The 22,778-nt window shown below is 42.6% G+C and overlaps 2 protein-coding genes and 1 pseudogene across 4 annotated transcripts in view; all 3 read left to right on the forward strand.

The window, feature by feature from the left end:
- The window catches only part of LOC106539510 (uncharacterized), a 118,371-nt gene that overhangs the window by 18,104 nt on the left and 77,489 nt on the right, over positions 1–22,778 (forward strand). Inside the window, exon 1 of one of the 2 annotated variants that reach the window (XM_087711701.1) lies at positions 13,435–13,515. The exons of the other annotated variant lie outside the window; for it this stretch is intronic. The gene's annotated coding sequence lies outside the window, so the exon portion shown is untranslated. Of the gene's footprint in view, positions 1–13,434; positions 13,516–22,778 lie in introns of those variants that run through there. 2 annotated transcript variants of the gene reach the window in all.
- The window catches only part of LOC148047647 (uncharacterized), a 61,280-nt gene that overhangs the window by 18,100 nt on the left and 20,402 nt on the right, over positions 1–22,778 (forward strand). Inside the window, 1 exon segment of the mRNA XM_087711745.1 lies at positions 15,861–17,681. Within this exon segment, the coding sequence (XP_087567871.1) occupies positions 16,346–17,681 (1,336 nt within the window). The 5' untranslated portion in view covers positions 15,861–16,345.
- LOC148047649 (uncharacterized) overlaps positions 13,436–22,778 on the forward strand; it is a 69,043-nt pseudogene continuing 59,700 nt past the window's right edge. Inside the window, exon 1 of the transcript XR_015696160.1 lies at positions 13,436–13,515. The product of XR_015696160.1 is annotated as an uncharacterized LOC148047649 (transcript). The remainder of the gene's footprint in view (positions 13,516–22,778) is intronic.

Genomic DNA, 22,778 nt, shown 5'->3' on the forward strand with positions numbered 1-22,778 from the left:
GTGAGTCTGGCCTTGGTTTTGGGGCTGGGGTTGGGCATGCAACTGCCATGTGGCCCATGCTCTCGCATCTGTCGCATTTTACCGGAATTCAAGAGTGGGCTGGTCTCGGGGCCAGCTGTGGTGCTGTGATTCCCCGCCAGCTTGGCGGTTTCAGGTTGGGTTGACCTCTCTATTGTGTGTCCAGTTGCTTTCTCATGTCGTTGGTGCGCAGCCCGCTGTCGACTTTTGCTACTCAGAACCACTCGGAGAGTTGATTTGGGATGTCGCAGTATGCAGTTACCTGAGCAATTTGCTTGTCCAGGCTTGTCCTGAAAAAAATACACCAGCAGCTGCTCTGGTAAAGTGGGTAGCCTTCTTATGACTCTCCTAAATGCACAGAAGTGCTCTCTTTTTTTTTTTTTTAAATATAATTTTTATTAAACATTATTACCTTTAAAAAAAACGGAAAAAACAATACAGCGACATAAATACAACGACATAAGCAAGACAAATCATACATAACAATATAAAGTAAAACATACAGATACAAATACCATTTTAAACATACAACCCCCCCTCCCCCCCCCACGGTGACAGTCATTCACAGCCCGGTTTTTCTTTCTTTCCTCATTATTAGGTCTTTAAGCCACATCTTCTCATTGCAAGATTCAGGGATCTATTACGGTACCTATGTTAACTTTCCCCATTTTAAGTCCCTGCTGTTCTCCTTGTCGCCCACATATACCATAGGTTCCAGCTAAGATAATGTTCCGTTTCTCCTTTGTCCCTCAGCCAACCCGTCATTCTGTCCATTTCTGCACATTCGTAGATCTTTTTAATTAAAGCATCTTCCGGCGGTATAGTGGTGGATTTCCAAAGTTGTGCATAGGTTATTCTTGCGGCCACAATTATATGCAGGCTCAAATGCCATATTGAAGTGCTTATGTTATCTGGTTTGATGCTTAGTAACAGGTTCTCAGGTCTCCATTCAATGTTTGCCCCGGTAACCTCTTTTAACCATTTTTTAATCCTTTTCCAATATTTCGTGGCCTCAGTACAGGACCACCAAATATGGTAGAATGTGCCATCCTTTCTTCCACATTTCCAACACAATGGAGATAACCCAGGAAACATCTTAGCTAATCTTGTTGGGGGGAAGTGCCACCTATAAGCCATCTTGTATATGTTTTCTTTGAATGCAGTAGAAGTTGTAAGTTTAATGGTCTTACTCCATAGATCCCACCATTTGCCCATTTCAATTTCATAACCTAGGTTTCTCTCCCATACTGTTAGAAGGCTTTTGTCCATCTCTTCATTAGTATCTTGGCAGGTCAAAAATTGGTAGATCTTCGATAACATTTTTTTGTCTCCACCAAACAAGATCTTATCTAGCCCCTGAGGGTTTGGGTAGATCCCGAAACGTGCCTTATCACTTTTAAACCTGTTTCTAACCTGTAAATATTCCCACCATTCCAAATTCCTGCCCTGTTGCTCTAATTCCATCTTTGTTTTTATGTTGCCCTCTTCTGTCATGATATCTTTATATGTTATGTTTCTTGTCCAGTTAAATAAACTCGGATGCGTTAAGGCCTCTAATGGTGCCAACCAACACGGAACCCTAAGATAATATTTTTTCCTCATTTTTTCCCAGACCCCCATCAAAATCTTCCGAATATAATGTCCCATGAAATACCTATGGGGGGGTGTCTCTTTCTTGCCAGAGGGAGGCATGCCATCCCTGGGGGAGGTCATGTCCCTCTATAGCCAATAGGCGCCTTCTATTCAACATCACCCAATCTTTCACCCATGTCATGATTGCTGCGTTATAGTATGCTTCCCAGTTGGGTACTCCGAAGCCTCCCAGTTCTCTGCGTTTTTGTAAAGTTTGGGCTTTGATTCGTGCTTTCTTGCCTTGCCATATAAACTGTGTCACTATTGTCTCCAAGGATTTAAAATTTTTTTTGTCCAATTTAGTTGGTGCCGTTTGAAACAAAAACAAAAATTTTGGTAATACATATGTCTTTTTTTTTTTTTTTTTTTTTAACAGAACTTTTTTTATTTTTCTTTAAAAAAAAACACAAATATGTCATCATTTGTCAATCATTAAAACATTGAAGTACAATTTTTTTTTTGTGTACCCCTCCCTCCCTCCACCCCCCCACCCCCCCTCCTCCTTCCCCCCCCCCGACTTCCCAGAACCCGTACTGGAACCATGTTTGAACTACCTTCTCCTCTTTTAATACCTCTAAAGATTTTAATTGTAATACCCCCCTTTCCGAGGTAAGAAGCTGTCTGTAGGTAATTCTGTCCTGTTTTTGTGCTGTATTCATATTTTCAATTGCGTGTCTAGGAATTGCCCACATGGGTATCTTGTCATTTAATTTATATTGATATTTCTTCCAGACCCGCAATAAAGCATTTCTTAAAATATGACTTTTAAAGTTCTTATCCAATTTTTTGTTGAATAACAGGTAAGCATGCCAACCAAATACCAGATCGTGTCCCTCAATGTTCAATATTCTATCATTGGTTAAGTGAATCCAGTCACTAATTACAGATAATACCACTGCATCATAATATATTTTTAAATTAGGTAGTTTCAGTCCTCCTCTCTCACGTACATCTTGCATTATTTTCATCTTTACCCTCGGCTTCTTTCCTGCCCACACAAATTTGTTGATACCCTTCTGCCATTCTAAAAGGTTCGCATCTTTTTTAAGTATAGGTAACATTTGGAAGAGAAATAAAAATTTTGGTAAAATGTTCATTTTCACTGCCGCTATCCTACCCAGCAAAGATAAGTGCAATTTCTCCCATTTTTTCATCTCTGTCTGTATGCTATGCCAAAGTGGTTCATAATTATGCTTATATAATTTCCCATTTGAAGTTAAAATGTTAACTCCAAGATATTTAACTTTTTTAACTACCTCACATCCTAGCATCACTCCTAATTCTTCCTTTTGTTTAATATTCATATTTATAGCTAATATTTTGGTTTTTCCTAAGTTTATTTTAAAGCCCGACACTTGACCATATTGATTAATCATATTCATTAAAACCATACTAGATTCCTGCGGTTGTTCCAATATTATGACCAAATCATCCGCAAAAGCGCGGACTCTATATTCTTGCTGCCTAATCTTGATCCCTTTTAAACCATCCAAGCCCCGTATTTTATTCAACAATACTTCCAAAGTTATAATAAACAATAATGGGGACAAAGGACAGCCCTGTCTTGTACCTTTTCCAATTTGAAAAGAGTCTGTTAGACTTCCATTGACTATAATTTGTGCTGTTTGCTGTTGGTATATTGCTTTAATTGACTGTAGAAAGTTATCTCCTATCTGCATTTTTTGCAGTATCTTCAACAGAAATTGCCAGTTAACTCGATCAAAGGCCTTCTCAGCATCCAAAAATATAAACGCAGCAGGGATCTGGTTGTTCTTTCCCAAATATTCTAATGCATTAATAATTAATCTAACATTACTTTTCATCTGTCTCCCTTGTATAAAACCTGTTTGGTCCGTGTGTATCAATTGTTGAATGACCAACATTAACCTATTTGCTAATATTTTAGTAAAAATTTTATAATCTACATTCAGTAATGAAATAGGTCTATAATTTTTGGGTTGAGTAGTATCTTGTTCTTCTTTGGGTATCAAAGATATAAACGCTGTCTTCCAAGATGGAGGGACTTTACCTTCCGTTTGAATCATATTAAATAATTCTCTAAGAGGTTCTACCATTTCTAACTGTAAGTTTTTATAGTAAACCGCTGTCAAGCCATCTGTACCTGGTGCTTTCCCTAACTTTAATTGCTTAATTACCTGCAGGATTTCCCCCGAGGTTATTGGTTGATTCAATTTTTGCCTGTGTTCTTCTCTAACTGAAGGTATTTTCTCTTTGTCTAAATATTTGTCTATGTCTAAACCATTAATTTTATCCCCTTTATACAGTTCTGTAAAAAATTCCCAGAAAGCCTTTTGAATCTCTTCCTGTTGAAACACCTCCTTCCCTCTGTAAAACAGTTTAGATATATTTCGAGTTTTCCTTTTTTTCCTAATCTGATAAGCTAACCATCTGCCAGGTTTGTTTGCATTACAAAAAGTATTGTGTTTTGCATATAATAGATTAGTAGCCACCTGGTCAGAGATCAACATGTCAAATTGAGATTTTAATATGTTAATAGCTTCCTTAACCTTTGTATCGTCTGGGTTCATTGTTAACTCCAGCTCTTTTCTCTTAATTTCCTCTTCCAGTTCTGTTCGTTTTAACCCTTGCTTATTTCTATGTGTTTTATTTATATTCATCAAAACTCCTCTCATATACGCTTTGCTTGCGTCCCATACAAATTCCATAGATGTACCCTTATTCATATTCAAAACAAAATATTCAGATAATAATTTTTTACAATCATTAATATACTTTTCATATCTAAATAAGTTTTCATTCAATCTCCAAGACCTTCTTGCCTGCACTACCCTTCCCAACTCCATCCAAACTGGATTATGGTCAGAAAGGACCCTAACTGCAATCTTTGTTTTCTTGACCCTAGAAAGCAAATCGTTAGTGGTTAGGATAAAATCAATCCTTGAAAGGGATTGATGCCTGTCCGAGAAGAAAGTGAAGTCATATTCCTCTGCATTTCTTTCTCGCCAAATATCTCTCAATTCAAAAACATCCATAATGTCAAAGAAAGATTTGGGTAACTTTGCTCGCATCTTGGTATTTAGGCGGGAAATCTTCTTATCTCTCTTAGTGTCTATCACTCCATTCCAGTCACCCAATAGTATACAGGAACTATAGTCCCACTGTACTAATTTAGCATGAAGATTTCTATAGAATCTATCTTGCTGTTGATTGGGAGCATAAATTCCCAAAAGTAAAGTCTTTTTCCCTTCTAGGATTAAGTCTAAAGCAATATATCTTCCGAAGGGATCTGCTTCTATTAATTCAGCTTTCATATCTTTTCTTAAATATACAACTATACCATTCTTCTTTTCCATAGCAGAAGCTGCAAAATGTTGACCAAGTTTTGAGTTGATCAAATATTTTTGATCAGTTGACTTGATATGAGTTTCTTGCAAACAAATTACATCGTTCTTAAACTGTTTGAGATAATGAAATATTTTCTTCCTCTTCTGTGGAGAGTTCAGTCCATTGACATTCCATGTTAAAATCTTAGTTGTCATTTTTGGTTGGTTGAAGCATTTTTAGAGCTTCCTGCACGGCCTGTTTAACCTTAGGTCTAGCTCCTCCCATTGCTTCCAGATTTGTTGTTGTAGATCCTTGATCGATGGCCGATGATTGTTGATGCTGTTGCTTTTTAGCTTGTTTCTCCATACGTCTAGTAGTCGTGCGGCTAGGTCTTGGTTCCATAGCACCTTGCACTTCTAGAGAAGAAAGATGCTCCATCTTGTCTGATGGTTGTGTAGTTTGCTGTCTATCCTGTCTTTCTTGTGGTCTTTCTCTGGGTCCAGATGGTGCAGGGTGTCCGGCCTTCAATATATTATAATAAAAATCTCGGGCTTTCCATACAGAGTTGAGGCGGTACCTTTGCTTATCAAATGTAAATATGATGCCAAATGGTGCATCCCATCTATACTGTATCTGACGATTTCTGAGTTCTTCAACCAAAAAAGCGTAGTCTCTCCTGGCTCTTAACATTGGAGGTGGTATCTCTTTCAAAACAACCAGGTCTTGACCGCCAATTTGAAGCTTAGTGTTATAAGATGCTTGCAGTACCATATTTCTAAACTCTCTTGTAGTAAAATATATAACGATGTCTCGAGGAAGCTGCTTCTGCTTTGCCAGCCAGGAGTTGACGCGGTAAGCTTTGTCAATTTGCCAGCCTTGATTGGTCCCTGGTCTTCCCATCAGGCGGTCAAAAGCTTCCGATAGGATCTGTTTCAGGTTCTCCTGTTTCTCCTCACGCAGCCCCCTTACTCTTAATGCGAACTCCATTTGTCGGTACTGTATCATAATAATTTCTTTTTCAGCATTTTCCACTTTTTGTTCCACCACCTCTGTTTTCAATGTCAAGTTAGCATTGGCATCATTAAGAACCTCTAAAGTATCTTCCACTCCAGAAATATGTTCTGTTAATACAGTTACAAGACTCAGCATGTCGTCTCTAATTTTATCAACCTTAGCCTCAAATTTCTCATACAACTCCTGTTTAAGTCCTTTTATTTCACTTTTAATTTCATTTTTAATTTCTTCTTTCATTTCTTTTATTTCCTCTTTTCTCTCCTCTCTATTATCTCTAAATTTATCTTCCATTTTAATTGTCTGTGCATTAAGAGCCTCGCTTAGATTACTCAGAAAAAATTCTTTCGTTAACACATCCCCAGCAGGGGGCGTAGGAAGCGGAGGCTGCAGCTTTGTGCCAGGCACTGAGGATGTGCCCCTGGAAGTAGAGGGTGACGACTTCAAGTTAATATTTGGTTTTGAGGCCATTTCAAAATTTATCTGCCTGCAGTTAATAAAACTCTATTGCCTAAATAAGCAGCTTTAAAAAAAGAGGCTTTTATTTTGAAGTTTAAGGCTTGGCAAAACTTTCAGTGAGTAAACATTGTAACAAGACCATTCAGCAGATTCATCACCATTTAACTTCCAAATAAGCAAGGTTAATAAAGGAGTAAAACTCTTCTATTGTGAAACCAAAACAAATGATAAGCAATCTCTCTTGTTTTGAATTCTTTTGAGGATTTGCTTTGTCTAGCAAAAAGTGTTCGTTATTACCGGAGAAACCAGGCTGCTCGGCGCCATTTTAGAAGCCTCTGAGTAAATAATTTTTCGGAGGAGAAAAAGAAAAGAAGCTAAAATGTTGATAAGCAATTAATGTCCACAGTGAACGGATCCAGCTCGTGATAAGAATAAATTAAACAAAACTTTGATCAGAGTGGGAGAGACCTACTTTGTCCTGCGCAAGGCAGTTTGAAGTTCCCAGCACGGACGGCCGTTCTGCCTTGGGCTAGCCCCCCTTTCCTTGCAAGCACAAAAGCTGCAAAAATCGAAGAGCATTTGCCAGCAAAACAGTTTCTTCTTTCCTTCTTGCCTGAAGGATAAGAAAACCTGATAAGACGTCAGATGGAAGATCCTCTAAACAGGTACGTAGCCAGGAATTCGGAGGCAGCTGATTTTTTGCTGCTTCCACCAGTAGGCTCCTCCCAGGAAGTCGGTAATACATACATATGTCTTGACTGTCACGATTCTGCCCATCAGAGACAATTGTTTGCTACTCCAATTAGTCATATCTTTGGATACCTGTTGTAGCAATAGAAGTGTTGTAGAAGTGCTCTCTTAATGGTGGCCCTCTCTGCTTTAGGTTGCTGAGTTCCTCTTCCGCATATGAGTCCTCCACCTCCTCAAATCTGGCCTCTAGTAGTTGCAGGAAGTCATCTATGTCTTGCAGTTGGGGGACTCTCCTCTTGTGGAGGACGGCTAGCCATTCCCTTGCTTCTCCCTCTAGACCCTCTGCGATGGTATTGACCATGGTTTTGGGGGATGGGTAGAAGTGCCCATAGCGTTCTAGGTGGATATCAGCTGAATCAAGGAATAGGGCTACCTGGTCTGAGTCTCTGTCAAACTTTCCCTTGAATTGGGGTGGGTCATTCAGCCCTAATCCCCCAGCCTCCTGTCGTGCTGGGTATGCTTGCGCCCGATATGCCTGGTCATCTTCTTCACCCCTCGTTCGGAGAGAGGGAGGGGGTTGTCTGCTCTTGGCAGCCTGCCTGCTGCGTGGGAGAGGCTCTGGTTGCCGTTTTGGGCTCTTTCTCCTATCAGAAGGGGGAGGGGGGGCTGGACTCCAGTCTGCATCTCTTCCCCCCAACAAGATCAGATGTCCCTCCCCCCTCTTTTGGGCAGCATGATGGCCCCTCATCAGCAAGGGTGGCCTGGTCAAGACCCTCCTTCAGTTGCTCTATTGCACTCCCTAGGGATTCCATAGCCTGGCTTGTTTCCAGTCCCACCCCCAGTCCACCCTTGCCACCTTGCTTGAGACCCTTCCCTGTATCTGGGGACTACCGCAAGGGAATTCCAGCTCAGCTGCTTTAGGGGTTGATTTTCAAAAGTACTCATCTTTTCTTGCTTCTGCTGCTGGGAAAGACATCGCTGCTTGGCATTGCTGCATACCTCCTGCTGTAATCAGTCTTTTTCTCCAGCCTCCTGTTGCCTGATTTTCCCTCCAAGCACCCCAAATATTGAGGGAGTGCTCGGAGAGCCTGGGATTCAGGAAACCCGGAAATCGTAATAGATTTTTTAAAAGTCAGTTTCGGCCCTCTGTGAAGTTTCCAGAAGACGACCTAATCATTTATGAGCCTCCAGACAAAGTTGAAAAGAAACCCAATCATTTATTAGGATCGACATTCTGGCGTGGACTCCTGTGGGGCCGAAACTGCTTTCGCTTAATTGCGTTTGAACTTTACCCCCTGTATCTCCTCCCTTCTGTCCTGCATCGTAATTCATATTCTCCAACTAGGCTGTAGACATGAGACCTGACTCCGGCCGAAGCCATGCATGGAATTTCCCCTTCCATGCCATGATAATAGTCATGGCAATGCTTTAGAAGTTGACACTGGCATTGCGCAGCTCCTGATCCAGACCGTCCCTGAAGTAGTGGACCAGGAAGTGTTTGGGCCAGTGCCGCAAGCCTCCAAAACTCCACAACATACTCTTTAGCTGGGTGGTTCTTTTGCTTAATCACCTTCATCTCCGCTTCTGCTTAATGACCGTGGGCCGAGTCCACAAATCTCAACCTTAGTTCCTGCAGGAAGTCATCTATGTCTTCGAGCTCTGGGGCCCCCTTGTCATGGAGCTGGGTCACCCACTCTGCTTCTTCACCCTCTATGTTATTGACCGTGCTGAGGGTGGTGATGGCTGCAGACGGAAACCAGAGATTTCTGCTTTTGCAGGGCTGAGAGGAAAAGGGGAATGATGAACAGGCCCTCCAAGGTTGCCCACCCCTTAGCGTTTTTCCAACCAAATTCTCCCCCCAAACAGAGGACCCTCCCACCCAAATACTGCAGGACAGAGTAGCCCCAAAACTGGTTAACATGTGGGGGGGGGAGGCTGTAGCAGCTCTGCTGTGAATGGAGGGAGAGAAAAAAATTGGATTCTATATGCTGCAGCACTTAGCGTTGAATGCTGTGACAGAGAGAAGCCTAACTTTTCCCCCTTCATTCACAGTGAAGCTGCTGCTCCCTTTATGGTCCCCCCTGGTCACATCCCTCCCGGAGGTCAAATTACCTGAAAGGGACAGGCATGCTGCTGCAGCTCCCTTCCAAGCTGGCTCCGAGTCCCTTCCCTTTGCTGCAATTAACAAATTCTTGCACTCTTGGGAACTTTTTCTATACTGTGCAAGGGTTTTCCATGCATACAACGGCTGAGAGATGCTCACAGTGGGGCACAATTTGGGTCTACCCTCCACCTCAAGGAAAGGCCCATCAACCACGGTTAGACTCAATAAGCCAGGGGTTGTTCCCTTGACCAGCTCCACCGAAGATCCCCTTCATCCTTTTTGATTCGGTCTGCTTTGCTGCCCGGGGAACAACCGTGCCAAACCGCTCCTGCCCTCATTCCCCGTGAAGCCCTGCTGAACTGGCATGAGAAGCACACGGGGCCCGGGTGGGAGGCAGCCTTTTCTGCAGCATCCTCCTCCCCTCTTTGGATTGACCTGCAGCAGAGACGGGCGGGACTCTGCCTTTGCAGAAATGGAGCGGGTGCATGTGCAACAGCCTCGGTATGTCTGTTTGCCATCCCACGGCATCGCCGCCACCCCTCACGGCTCCAGCACAGGGTCTGCATTTCCACCAAGGGCCGTCCGCCCAATGACTGGCCAGGTTGGGCTGGACGCCGACCTCAGAAGGCAAGCAGGCATGGAGGACCGCCAGTAAGGCAATGTGGAAGGCAGGGAAGCACGGCAGTCACCTGCTGGGGCAAGGAGGGGTACTGTAGGCTTTCAGCAACCCCTGCACAAGCTCCATCAGTGCCTACCATCTCCTCCATCTTTCCTGAGTCTTCCTGCTGCCTGGTAGGCCGGCTAAGCGGTTGGGGCTCAGGACCCCAAATAAGAAGCTCCAAATGGAGCAAAAAGTTTCCTGACATTTTAGTGAAGAATTGGTTTAATGCCAGGGTTCCGAGTAATAGATCCATCACAAGCAAACCTCAGAGGCAGGTAAATTCCTAAAAGAATATCTTTATTGGAAATATCAAATTGGCACAAATCTGGTTAAAACCAACTCTGAGGGACCCCTTGTTTTCACCTAATTAAAAGTTTTACTCTCAATCCCAAACAGTCATATACCCCAATCACTGCAGCGTCCGCTGGTCTGGTGACATCACTCCTACTTTATCTGGCCAGGTATGAGAACATTCTTGGTTCTCAGGAGAAAATATTTTATTATGACTCCACCATCCCAGCTATCTCTAATCCCCCCTCCTACTCCCTTGCGCTAATGCGGCAGCACTGATGCCTCAAAATGGCTTCAACCGGATCAGCTTCAGGGTTGACAGTATTTGCTTATGAATAGAGCTATCTATCTATTTGTAAGTGCTGACATCATCTGAGGGCTATCAAAGAGTGTAGGGGATGCTTTCTCCCTGTAGGGAAATATAATATTCTGACTTTTAAATATTTCTTCTAGGAGAGGAGTAGGGGCTAAGTTTCTACACGACATATTCCTTCACTCCCCAAATTTTATTCCATTGGCGGTGCATGCTTTAAAACTGGTTCTCCTTTATATTAGGGTTGTTTTGTTATTTTATGGGCATGCTCTTTTCTTGTGTTGTAAGAAATGTCCATCTGGATTCAGTTCCAAGTGGGGAGAAAGACACTGGAAATATAGACGCTGATTGGAAAGATGGTTTTAATAGTGAAGCAGAACCATCAAACGTGTGATTCTGGGTAGCTGAACACTTGGTTTGATGAGCACATGGACTTTCATACAGTTTCTTCTACAGCATTTTGAAATTTGGAGGCTTGTTTTGTGTATTTTGTTATTTGATTTTAATTACCATATTTTTCAGAGTACAAGACGCACTGGTGTATAAGACGCACCAAGATTTTGAAGAGGCTTTTTTTTAAAAAAAAAAAATTGCACTCTGCAGACCTCCCAAAAATGGCCGGTTTTTTTTTTTGCGAAAACAGGTCCATTTTTTGTTAAAAAAAAAAAAAAAAGCGGGGAGCATGCATAGCCTTTAGGAGGGTTATAGAGTGCTCCTGGGGGCTGGGGGAGCACAAAAAGAGGCAAAAAATAGCCCATTTTTCCTCATTTTTCCTCTCTCCAGCCCCCAGCAGCACTCTGGATGCCTCCTAAAGACTATGCATGGCTATTTTTGCAAAAGGGGTGGGGTTTCCAGAGGCTGTATTCAGTGTATGACGCACCCATATTTTCACCCTCTTTTTTGAGTGGAATTAGGTGCTTCTTATACTTTGAAAAATATGGTAGTTGGTCTCCCAAAGACCAGCAATGATTTGGGGTTTTTAATCTTGTTTAGCAAATGTAATTAATCCTAGATGCTGACTTCCTTGGGGTTTTATTCCTGTCTTGAATGGATTACCAAATATGCATTTCTAAAAGTTGGTCCCTTTGTTTCTCCTTGGGGCAGAGAGCTGAGGCTTTGAGAATCTGTCTTTATAAACCTGTTTCTCCTTTAGGGAAAATATAATATTCTGCCTTTTTAATATTTCCTTATATATATCATTCTTCTAAAGGTGTGTGTGTGTTGCTAACTTTCTTCACTTGGAAACAATATGGAACTGATAATGCCACTGCTGTCTTCTGTGATTTTTTTAACCTCTGTGGGAAGGGAACTTCACCAAGACAGTGTTGCTTTAGGAAGACCAGTACAGCCCATAACCAAACTGGAAGTCACTAGAATAACAAAGCCAGGATACATTAACAAACCTCCTGAGAATAATTACCAGGATATCAGGACAATTAGAAATAGCTGCAGAGTACAAAATAATACAAAATACCTAGGAAGTGCAGGAAGAAGTTACCTTAAGAGAGGAAAAGATCAGAGTGACAACAAAGACTGATTAGCTCAGGGCGAAGATGTAAAAACAGGAAATACAGTAGAAGACACTAGAGCTCATCCCTGCCCCATGGGAAGTACTTTAGGGCAGAGGAATAACAAAACGCAAGATAGGATTAGAACCGTTAGCAAAGGGACACAAACAATAGTACAAAGAAAACAAAAGGACTTCAAGGAGGAAAATGGTATAAAAAATATACACTTATTGTTTGATGGGGTCAGCTCAACTAGGAACGCTGGTCTACATCACTGACAGTCTTGCTTTCCTGAAATAATAAAGACAACCTGTTTTCAAACGCCGCTTGCTTCGATCCTAAATTCATTCACTCAGCCAGGGACACTCTCCCAGACGTGAAATCTGAACCCGCAGAGGAAACCTTTTTCCATTTAACACCATCTTCAAAAAAAAAAAAAGGGGGGGGGGAACAAATCCAGGAAATTACAGACAGATCAGCCTGACATTAATACCTGGTAACATCTTGGAAAACATATCCAGACAACAAATCTGTGAACACATGGAAGGAAACAAAATCATAACCAGTAACCAGTAGGGTTGATTTAAAACATTATGCCAAACAAACCTTATTTAATTGTTTGACAAAATGACTAATTAGTGGACCAGCAAAATGCTGTGGATATCATATACTTAGATTTCAGTAAAGCATTTGATAAGGTAGATCACAACCTACAGTAGTGGCCAAAATTGTGGAAACCTTTTGGGAAAAGTTTATTTTTGAGGTTTGATGGCTAATAACATATTTTGGGGTTATGGTTTTTATTTTATGGTTAATACCATAAATTATATATCAATGAAAAGATATTTTAAGCAAAAATGTACTGCAATAACTTTTATGAAAGATTTTCTATTAGAATAGCAGTTATAAAGAAGAAAAGTGAAACACGTAGAAAAAAGAGTGTAGTGGTGAAGGCACCAGGTTAGAGACAGAGAAACACTCAGTTCCAGTCCCACCTGAAGAGCAAAACCATCTGTTGAACTTTAGCCAGACCTCTCAAGTTTAGGAAGCAGGAAAGGGGGGAAACCACTCCAAAAACCCTTGCCAGGGAAACTGCAAGGACAGACATTACAGACTGACCCAAAGGCACTAAAAACAAAGCTAAATAGCGTCAGGTATCACTACTTCACGGGGCTCAGTTGCAAAGGTCGGTCGCTAGGAATCGAAAAAGCCCGGCTGCCATATAATCACTAAAACATCTTCCATAACGCCTTGGTGGAGATTGGACAAGCATGTTTTCCCACCTCCTGTCGCTTGAGGGCGGTCAAGCAACATCTATGCCTAGAAAGGCATCAATTCAGTAGTGTCAGCCGTGCTTCAGCTTTAAAAAAAAAGAGTTTTAAACCATCGAGTACATCATTGCTAGAAAGAATGAGAGTAGAGAAGAAGCTCAGGGGAACTTCCTCTTGGATCGCTTATGGGAGGAAGGAGGTGTGCAGAGCGGCTTTTGTGCTCTTCCCAGGATCGAAGCCGCAGCTTTAAGGTGAGCGGAGGGCCGGTGGGAGGAGAGTCCTAGAGCAAGTCGGGCTGTTCGGTTCCCTCCACGGCCTGGAAGCAGAGAAGCAACTGGGCTGAAGCATCTCTGCTGCTGCTGCTGCTGCAGGTTCCTTCCCTCCCCGAATTTAAGCCCACTGGGGCTGCAGCTGTGAAACTGGTGGCTGGAATTTTCCTCCTGCTGGGAAGATTTTAAAAATCTCTTTTAAATTAAGGAGGATTCTTTGGGAATGGCTTCCCTCCAGAGGTTGTGGGTGCTCCCTTCACTGGAGGGTTTTAAGAGGAGATTGGACAGCCAATTGAATTCTGGAAGGAGGGACGCGACACCAGGGTGAGCAACAACAACTTCTTTATTAACAGGCAACTTATGACAGCGATTCAAATGGCCGCGGTGCGCGCCAAGGTATTTATATTAACTAGACAGCCAATAGGAACCCGGGACTTGGGCAGCAACTGCTGTGAAGTCCCTGGTCCAATTAAAGGTAACTTTCGGCCGGCAACAGCCTCCTGCTGCGTCCTGGCCAATCAGAGAAGGTGCTGAAGCAACATTAACTATCTGAGCCTATTTTACAGGGCTCATGAATATTTAACACAGCCAATTGTTCAGAATCGAATAGGATCTCCTGCCTGAACAGAGGATGGACTAGAAGACCTCCAAGGTCCCTCCAAACTCAATTATTCTGTTATGGACCTGATGTTTTCTGGGTAACAAGGTCGGACTAGTGTTCCTCTGGTCTTTTCTGGGTTGTTTTGTTTTACTTCCATTTCTAACTAACAAGCACCGTGTTTCCTATTGGTGCCCCCCTCCCTGTATTCACCAGCTTCAACTGTGCTTAACACAGCACGTGTCTTAAAAAATGAACGTTTGGAATGTTTTTATTATTCAGTTGTATTCATTTATAAAAGTTATTGGCCACCAACCTTACCATGACATAACTATGGAGGGGCTTAGAGACATAAAAGATACATACATATTAAAATACATTAAAGGTGCAGATGTAACTTGGCTCTGTCCTGTGACATCATGCTTCATGATTGGATCGCTTAGTGACACAGATTCCAGGCCCAGCTGCAGTCAGTAAGTGAAAACTACTTCAATTGGGATGTCACCAAAGGGGTTGTGGAAAGTATTTACTCCCCTTACTTTGAGCTCATGGCTTCAGCTGTTGCTTCAAATCTTGCAGAGCCTTTCGGCATCATTTCATCCATTAAAGCCCCCAAATCTATAAAGTTAGTGTCATGTAGATTGACAGGTGTGGCTCAGTAAAATAAAAGACAGAGTCCAAGTGTGTCTGTTGAGAAGCCAATGCTTTTATTTATCTGAACAAAAACTTTCCAATGAAAGTTTCCATGGCCCCAGAAGCCTGTTGAGGCCTGAACTTCAGCCTTGCCATCTGAAAACATGAGCAATCATCAAATTCATCAGGTTCCCGATTAACATTTGTGCAGAAGGTTTGACTGTAACAATTTTAATTATTTTTTCAAGCTTGAAAGGCATGGATTATCTCCCTATTGTAGATGTGTGTATTTTTATTTCTCTCTGAGTGTATTTGTCTGCAAACGTATAATCTGAGTCATGTATCATGAGTCATGTATCAGGACGTAGTAAAAATTAGTTAGTAGGAATGAGACCGTGTCCCACAGACCCTGCTGCTACGTGGGCGGGGAGGACGATGAGAAGGAGAAGAACGGTGATGCTTTGTTCTGGCTGGGCAGGGAGTGAGCAGGTCATGCAGTGCTGGCTGGGCTGGGAAGGGGGCAATCATGGCTACCGCCAGCAGTAGCTTGAATACCCTGACTGAAGCTGGTATTTGCCATGCAGGGGGGGAAATGAGAGGCCCTGCTGTCCCGTAAAGCCTGTCACTGCTTGAGTGGGGAGGAGAACAAGGAGAAAAACAGCTACTCAGGTGGCTCCTGCCCCCCCTCCCCGCTGCCAGCAACTTGAATGCCCCGACTGAAGCAGGGATCCGCACTCTATCTCATTCACACACACAAACAGAGTTTGGAGAGCACCCTTCCTCTCTCTCTCTCTGTCTTGCTGCGGCAGAAGTTGCAGCGCTTCAGTGCCTTGCTGGCGGGGCACCCAGTTAAGCTGGTACAGGGATTGGGGGGGGAAGCTCCATACCTTCTCTCCGCCTTGATTCGTACTCCACTCCCACTGCCTCCCTCCCAGCAACCTGGGTGCCCTGGCGGAAGATCGGTCTTTCTCCCATAAAGACACACACACACAAACACACACAATCTCTGTCTCTCTCTGTCTCTCTCTGTTTATCTTGTACCATTTGCAACCATTTTATGCACAATTAACGATATACTTTTATTTGAATCTTATAGACAAAGAAGATAGCAATAGGAGCATTCTGGACACTGAGGATAACAAGCAACATTGAAAAGGAAAACAAATCAGTCTAGATATCAAAGTGTTTTCCATTTCCTTCAGAGAGCCACACAATTCTCCAACTTCCTCCGCAGGTGAGAGAGAAACGAGAGAAAATCTAGAAGAGATTTCTAGCTGGGAAACGGAGAGTGTGAATTCAAGCATATATTACATGAATGGTCAAGGGAGATTATTTTTCCATTCAGCAAAAGAGGGAAATATCTGGAAGTTACTGGGGAGGAAAAGGACAATTGGAAAACCACGTAGAGCAGACAGTGTGACAAGCATTGCTCTGGGAGGAAGAAAATGGCTTGAAACAAAACACCACCAAACAAGGGACCATCCATATTTTTAATCTCTTCGGGAATATGAGTTGTGGAAAAGCTCCTTAGACGTGCCAGTTGTGTGAAAGATACAACTTGCAAATCATAGTTGAGTATGCATGAGAGGATCCAGACTGGAGAAAAGCCATACGAATACTCTGAATGTAGCAAAACCTTTGGTCACAACAACTCCGTTTTGTTTCATGGAAGGACCCACACAGGACAGAAGCCCTAAAAGTGCTCCCAATGCGATAAATGCTTTAGCAAGTATGGCAACGTGGACTCACACCAAGGAGAAATTGTTTGAATGTCCTGAATGTGGGAAATGTTTCTGTGATAAATCCAGCCTGGTTACACACCAGAGAACTCACGCAGGAGAGAAACACTTTGAGTGTCCTGATTGTGGGAAAAGTTTCAGTTGGAATTCCAACATGTTGACACACCAGATGACTCACACAGGAGAGAAACCCTTTCAATGTCCTGATTGTGGGAAAAGTTTCAGTACTAATTCCAACCTGGTGACACACCAGAGGACTCACACAGGAGAGAAACCCTTTCAATGTCCTGATTGTGGGAAAAGTTTCAGTACTAGTTCCAACCTGGTGACACACCAGAGGACTCACACAGGAGAGAAACCCTTTGAATGTTCTGATTGTGGTAAAGGTTTTAGTCACAATTCCAGCCTGGTGAAACACCAGAGGACTCACAAAGGAGAGAAACCCTTTCAATGTCCTTATTGTGGTAAAAGATTTAGTCAGAATTCCAACCTGTTGGCACACCAAAGGACTCACACAGGAGAGAAACCCTTTCAATGTCCTGATTGTGGTAAAAGATTTAGTCAGAATTTCAGCCTGGTGACACACCAGAGGACTCACACAGGAGAGAAACCCTTTGAATGTTCTGATTGTGGTAAAAGATTTAGTCAGAATTCCAACCTGTTGGCACACCAAAGGACTCACACAGGAGAGAAACCCTTTGAATGTCCTGATCGTGGTAAAGGTTTTAGTCACAATTCCCACCTGTTGGCACACCAGAGAACTCACACAGGGGAGAAACCCTTTGAGTGTCCTGATTGTGGTAAAGGTTTTAGTCACAATTCCAGGCTGGTGATACACCAAAGGACTCACACAGGGGAGAAACCCTTTGAGTGTCCTGATTGTGGTAAAAGTTTTAGTCACAATTCCAACCTGGTGAAACACCAGAGAACTCACACAGGAGAAAAACCCTTTGAATGTTCTGATTGCGGAAAAAGTTTCAGTCAGAGTTCCAGCCTGGTGACACACCAGAGAACTCACACAGGAGAGAAACCATTTGAGTGTCCAGACTGTGGGAAAGATTTCAGTATTAGGACTACCCTTCTAAATCATATGCTTATACACACAGGGGAGAAACCATTTGAGTGTGCCGAATGTGGATGGTGCTTCAGGAGAAATTCCACCCTTATTGCACACAAGAAAATTCACATGAGGCCCCAAGTGATGAGTGTAGAAAAGATTTGAATTTCATTTCTAAAGTCCCTCTGTAAATCCAACTGAGAAATTGACTATTTAATTTGAGTACAAAGAATTTGCCTAATTTTTTATAGGCAAATATGTAATGGCATTAAACTGGAAGGAGGAAGGAAAAAATGGCAACATATTAGTGTGATAATGCCTACCTGGTCATTAGCAGCAGAACCTGCTGGATATGGATAGTTCTTGGGTTACGAATGTAGTGGATCCTACCCATTCCATCCGAAACTTGAGAAGTTATGGGAGTGAATCTCTTACATTGAACGACATCACTCCTTGCTTTCGCCCACACGGTCATTGCTTTCTTGCTCCAGATCAACTTGACAAGGCATCTGGCGCCAATAAAGCAGCCCTGAGAGGCTGTGCGCGACTTCTTAGGGTTGCTTTCTCATTGGCAAATCACTTGAGGATTGCGTTCCTGTAGGTTTTGGCAGCCCTTTGCAAAAAGCCTTTGCCTGTAGGAACAGGTACTTCGTAGGGACACACCCCACTCCTCCCAAGCTCAGTTGGTGGCAACAAAGGCAGTTTGCAAAGGGCTGCTGAGGCCCTTTGGGAATGCAATCTCCCAGCAGGCCTTGGCAAGGAAACGGCAAATGGAGGGAAGGCCTGAAAGACTGAAGTCTTCCCACCATTTGCAAACGTCCATGCCTCAATTCACAGAGAATAGATGCCTAAAGTGTGAGATTACTCAAGACTCCTGACCTTGTGTGATCTCGCGGTACGTTAGGCCTCTGTCCTCTGAATGCAGGCAAATAAAGCACAACAGAGAGATCTTTGCAAGGTAAGTCACTCTCCACAGGCAAAATGCCTGTGAAGACGCAGCTGGGGTTGGGAGAATAGGGGTGAATATAACAGAGCCTCTGCGGTCGTTCGTAAGGATGAACAACAGCCGTGGTGCTCCAGTATTCATAATTTCGGGATTTGTTTGTAAATGCTGGGGGGAAGGGGGGGCTTATCGTGTAACTTTGAACATTTGCTAAGAGAACACTTGTAACCCAAGGATTACCTATATTTATTTTTGTAGAAATTGTAAAAATCTTTTTGGAGTGGTTGCTGCCAAGGATTTAGGATCAAAGAGTTTCAGTGGGTGAGAGATTAAAGGAAGCCAACTTCATTGGTGCTGGCCAGAGATGCTTCCAAGGGCACCCATCCTAAATGTCTTGTGCATCTGTAACTTTGCATACACAGAAGTTTTCATTAGGTCAAAGAGAGAAAATCACAGAACCTGCAGGTCTTGAAAAGCGGGGCTTGGGAAGAGGAGATGACTGTCTATATATGCTGAGAGAAATGTTTCCAAAAGGCATTTCAAAAGGTTGGAAGAAAGATTGGTAATACAGATGTGCCTACAAAAATGTATCAAAGTTGCCCCACTCTTTGTTTGATACACATTCCTTTTTTTAAGTCAAAATTTTAATTAATAAAATATGCAAAACAAGCAAAAACAATTGATACAGAGAAGCAGGAAAGGAGTCGAAAAAAAGAAAAAATAATATAATGCACCTTCCGCCTTTTTCTCCGTTGAGAAATTGTCATCACCCATTCCTCTTTGGAAATTACCTCTGCTCAGTTTACCAGAATAAAATCTTCCTTGGAAATAGATCCTGTCCTGAAGTCCATTCCTCAAGAGTAATCCAGTCCAATATTTCTCTTTCACATTGTTCATAGGAACAGGGAGATTTTCTCTATGCACAGATAGCAAGAAGCCAAGCTTTAATGAATACATCATATCGGCAAAGATGAGGGCAAAAGAAGAACTGACTATTTCCCGTGCAAATGCAGATATTTAAAATTCCAAGTTTTCCCTCCCTGCTATTAGGCCAGGACACATTGTCCAATGGAGACTTCTAGTATTGTTGTGAGAAAGTCTTTTTTTGGCTCTGGTAAACCTGCCAAAACCTCCTTGGTTCCCATGGCTGGCATCGATGTCTGGAGCTTTGTTCTATCTCCCCCTTCTGTCTCCCCATAGGTTTTTTTGCAAACTGAGAAATGATAATAGTTGCAACAGCAAAAACGCCATTTGAAGCTTGACACACTCTGGACACTGGATTCCACAAAAGCGTTGGCAGACCGCTGAGTAGCCCTGACCTAAAGCAGAACTGCAGCTTATATATCGTGGGTGCACTACATTACAAAGATATAAAACGGGTAGGAATCAACTTGATGTTGGAATATTTTTGATAATCTCATTTGGAGACCTCATTATTCTAGGAGAGGAGTAGGTGCTAACTTTCTACACTACATATTTCTCCACTCCCGAGATTTCATTCCATTGGTGGTACATGGTTTAAAACTGGTTCTCCTTCATATTAGGGTTAACTTGTGATTTTGTAGACATGTTCTTTTCTTGGAAACAATATGGAACTGATAATGCCACTGCTGTCTTCTGTGATTTTTTTAACTTCCATACCTAGCAAACAAAACGTAGGATTTTGTAGTGGTCCACTATGTGGGGATGTTTGCATTCTCAGATGCTGGCAAACCACACTGAGAATGCAACATCAGCACAATGATCCTTAATGATTAATAAATGTGAGACATGAGATTTGGCACGTAGGCACATACCATTGCTTGCAGCAGGAAAACATGAGTTGTTTATTAACCTTCTCAACCATAGTTTGGACTTTGTCTAGCTAATCCAATCAGTACTTTGATCAATGAATCAGTTTTTGCTACGATAGCTGTATATGACAATAAAAAGGGAGCTCTCACGAGCTGTTGAGAGTGCCTTCCCATTAAACTTCATCCTGCCTGCACATATTTTCTTCATCGGAACAACATCTGGTGACCCCGACGTGATTCCCCCTGCAGTCATTAGGCTGGATGAGCCCAGGTGCACCTCAGCGAACTTCGCTCCCAAAAATTCGTGAGGGGGGCGGGTAACTGTCAGCTCAGCAGAAGTTTCATGCAAAAGAGTTGCAAAAAATACTTTAAAATAATGGAACAGCAGGAATTAGTTTAAGTGATTTAGAGCAGTTAGTAAATGAAATAGGTTGTCAATGCCCATGGTATCCAGAAGCAGGAACTTTAGATTTGCAAGACTGGATAAAAATTGTAATACATTTGCATTCGCCACCACGAGCACCAATACAACATTTGTTGCTATGGCAGAAATGTAAGGAAGCAATTGAGGTCATGGGGACTTATAGACTCAAGGCACCGTCATCATCTCTCTCTTTGCTTCCTGAGGTGGGGTCTGCTCCCCCTCCACCATATATGCAGCTGACTCTGCCGGCAGAAGCTATGCTGAAGCCAGTGGAGCTTAGATCCCCGACTGCTCCCTTACAGATCGCTCCTTCACAGGAGCCAGTTAGCGCAGTAAGAGCAGGGTTTCAGGAAGAGCAGAAAAAGGGAACACTCACTAGGATAGAACTTGGAGAGGGTCTCCAAGCTTTTCCGGTCGCACAGACAGTCAATCCACAGGGGCAGGCTCACTATCAGTGGAATCCCTGATAGTGATATCAAATTTTGAGAGAGCTGAAGAAAAGTATCACAGAGATAGGTTTGCGTTCCACCTATACTGTTGGAATGGTGGAAGGCATATCTAATGGTTATAATTTGATACCACAAGATTGGAAGGATTTATTTCGCATGCTTCTTACACCAGCACAATATGTTGTCTGGGATTCAGAATACCAGAGAGAAGCAATTCACGCAGGAAACAATTCAGGAGGTTTATATATACCAAACTAACTGTATGGAGTTGGTGCTTTGGCTACAATACAACAGCAAGCCACAGGCACACCCCCGCCAGCCTACTCCGTGATAGGGCACTGTGTGATCAAAGCATTTAAGAGAGTGCCAGTTTCTGGCAAACCTAGCAAGTCTTTTGCAGCAAACATATTCGGATTTTATTGATAGATTGCAAGAAGCTGTTCAGCGGCAAGTAGATAATAAGGAACTAGCGGAGAATTAATGAAAAGGCTAGGCCATGAACATGCTAATACTGATTGCCGCCGTGCATTGCAATCTGTTGTTAATAGGGAAGATTACACCTTGGCTGATACGTTGAAAGCATGCGCTGATATAGGCACAAATGTTCATCAAATGGATGCCTTAGCAGCTACCTTACAAAAAGGAAAGTTTGGCAAGCCCAAAGGTAACTCTTTTAATTGTAACAAACCTGGTCATTTTAAACAGCAGTGCAGAGCTCCAGTTCCACCACAAATCCGCAAAGCCCTTATCCGCGGAGACATAAGCGCGAAGACTAATTCGCGCCGTTCTAAGCGCTAAGGAAAAACACGACCCTACCGCGATGACATAATCGCGGAGGGCAAATTCGCACATTCCCAAGCACTCAGTACCCTAAACCTAACCCTAAACCTAACCCTAAACTCTTTGGGTTGTTCAGTTTTATAGACCATCTTCGCTTACCACTTACTACTCAGCCTTCACAATTACACTGGTACTGAAAAAGTAGACTTACAAGTGTTTCTCAAAGTTGTGGCCAACATAGTTATTTGCGGGTGGCACTGGCTTGCATATTGCGATAGTTGCAGTGTCCCACAGTCATGGAATCGCCATTTGGGACCTTCACAATTGGCTTCCAAGAAACAAAAATGACAGGAAGCTGTAAGTCACAGTCATGGTACATTGCACTGAACGGAACATGGTGATTTGCTTAATGACCACAGCTGCAACAAATATTGTAAGTTGGCATGGTTATGTGTCAGTGTACTGTGAGAAGTAATCACAAACCCACCCACCCCGAGAATGAAATGTTTTGGGGAATATTAAAGAGAGGCAGAATATTATATTTACCCAAAGGAGAAATGGAGAAAAAAAAATCTTAACAAAGGCAGAAAGTATCTTCAGAGATTTTGTGTCCATTAAGAAATCCAGGCCAGCCTATTCACAAAGAAAAAACCTTCAGCTCCAGTTGATGGGATTAAAATTTGCCTTCCCCCACCCAAATTCTAAGGACAGGATTTTTAAGGACCTTTTAGGATACAATGGATGGAAACTGATCAAAGAGAGATTCGAGGAATCGAAAAGGACCTGCTGCCATGGAATCACTGAAAACATCTTCCAAATACCTTGATGG

This window comes from Thamnophis sirtalis, unplaced genomic scaffold (genome assembly GCF_051295495.1).
Source record: "Thamnophis sirtalis isolate CommonGarterSnake01/CBP01778 unplaced genomic scaffold, rThaSir2_p1.2 scaffold_3, whole genome shotgun sequence".
In the NCBI taxonomy this organism is placed as follows: Eukaryota; Metazoa; Chordata; class Lepidosauria; order Squamata; family Natricidae; genus Thamnophis; species Thamnophis sirtalis.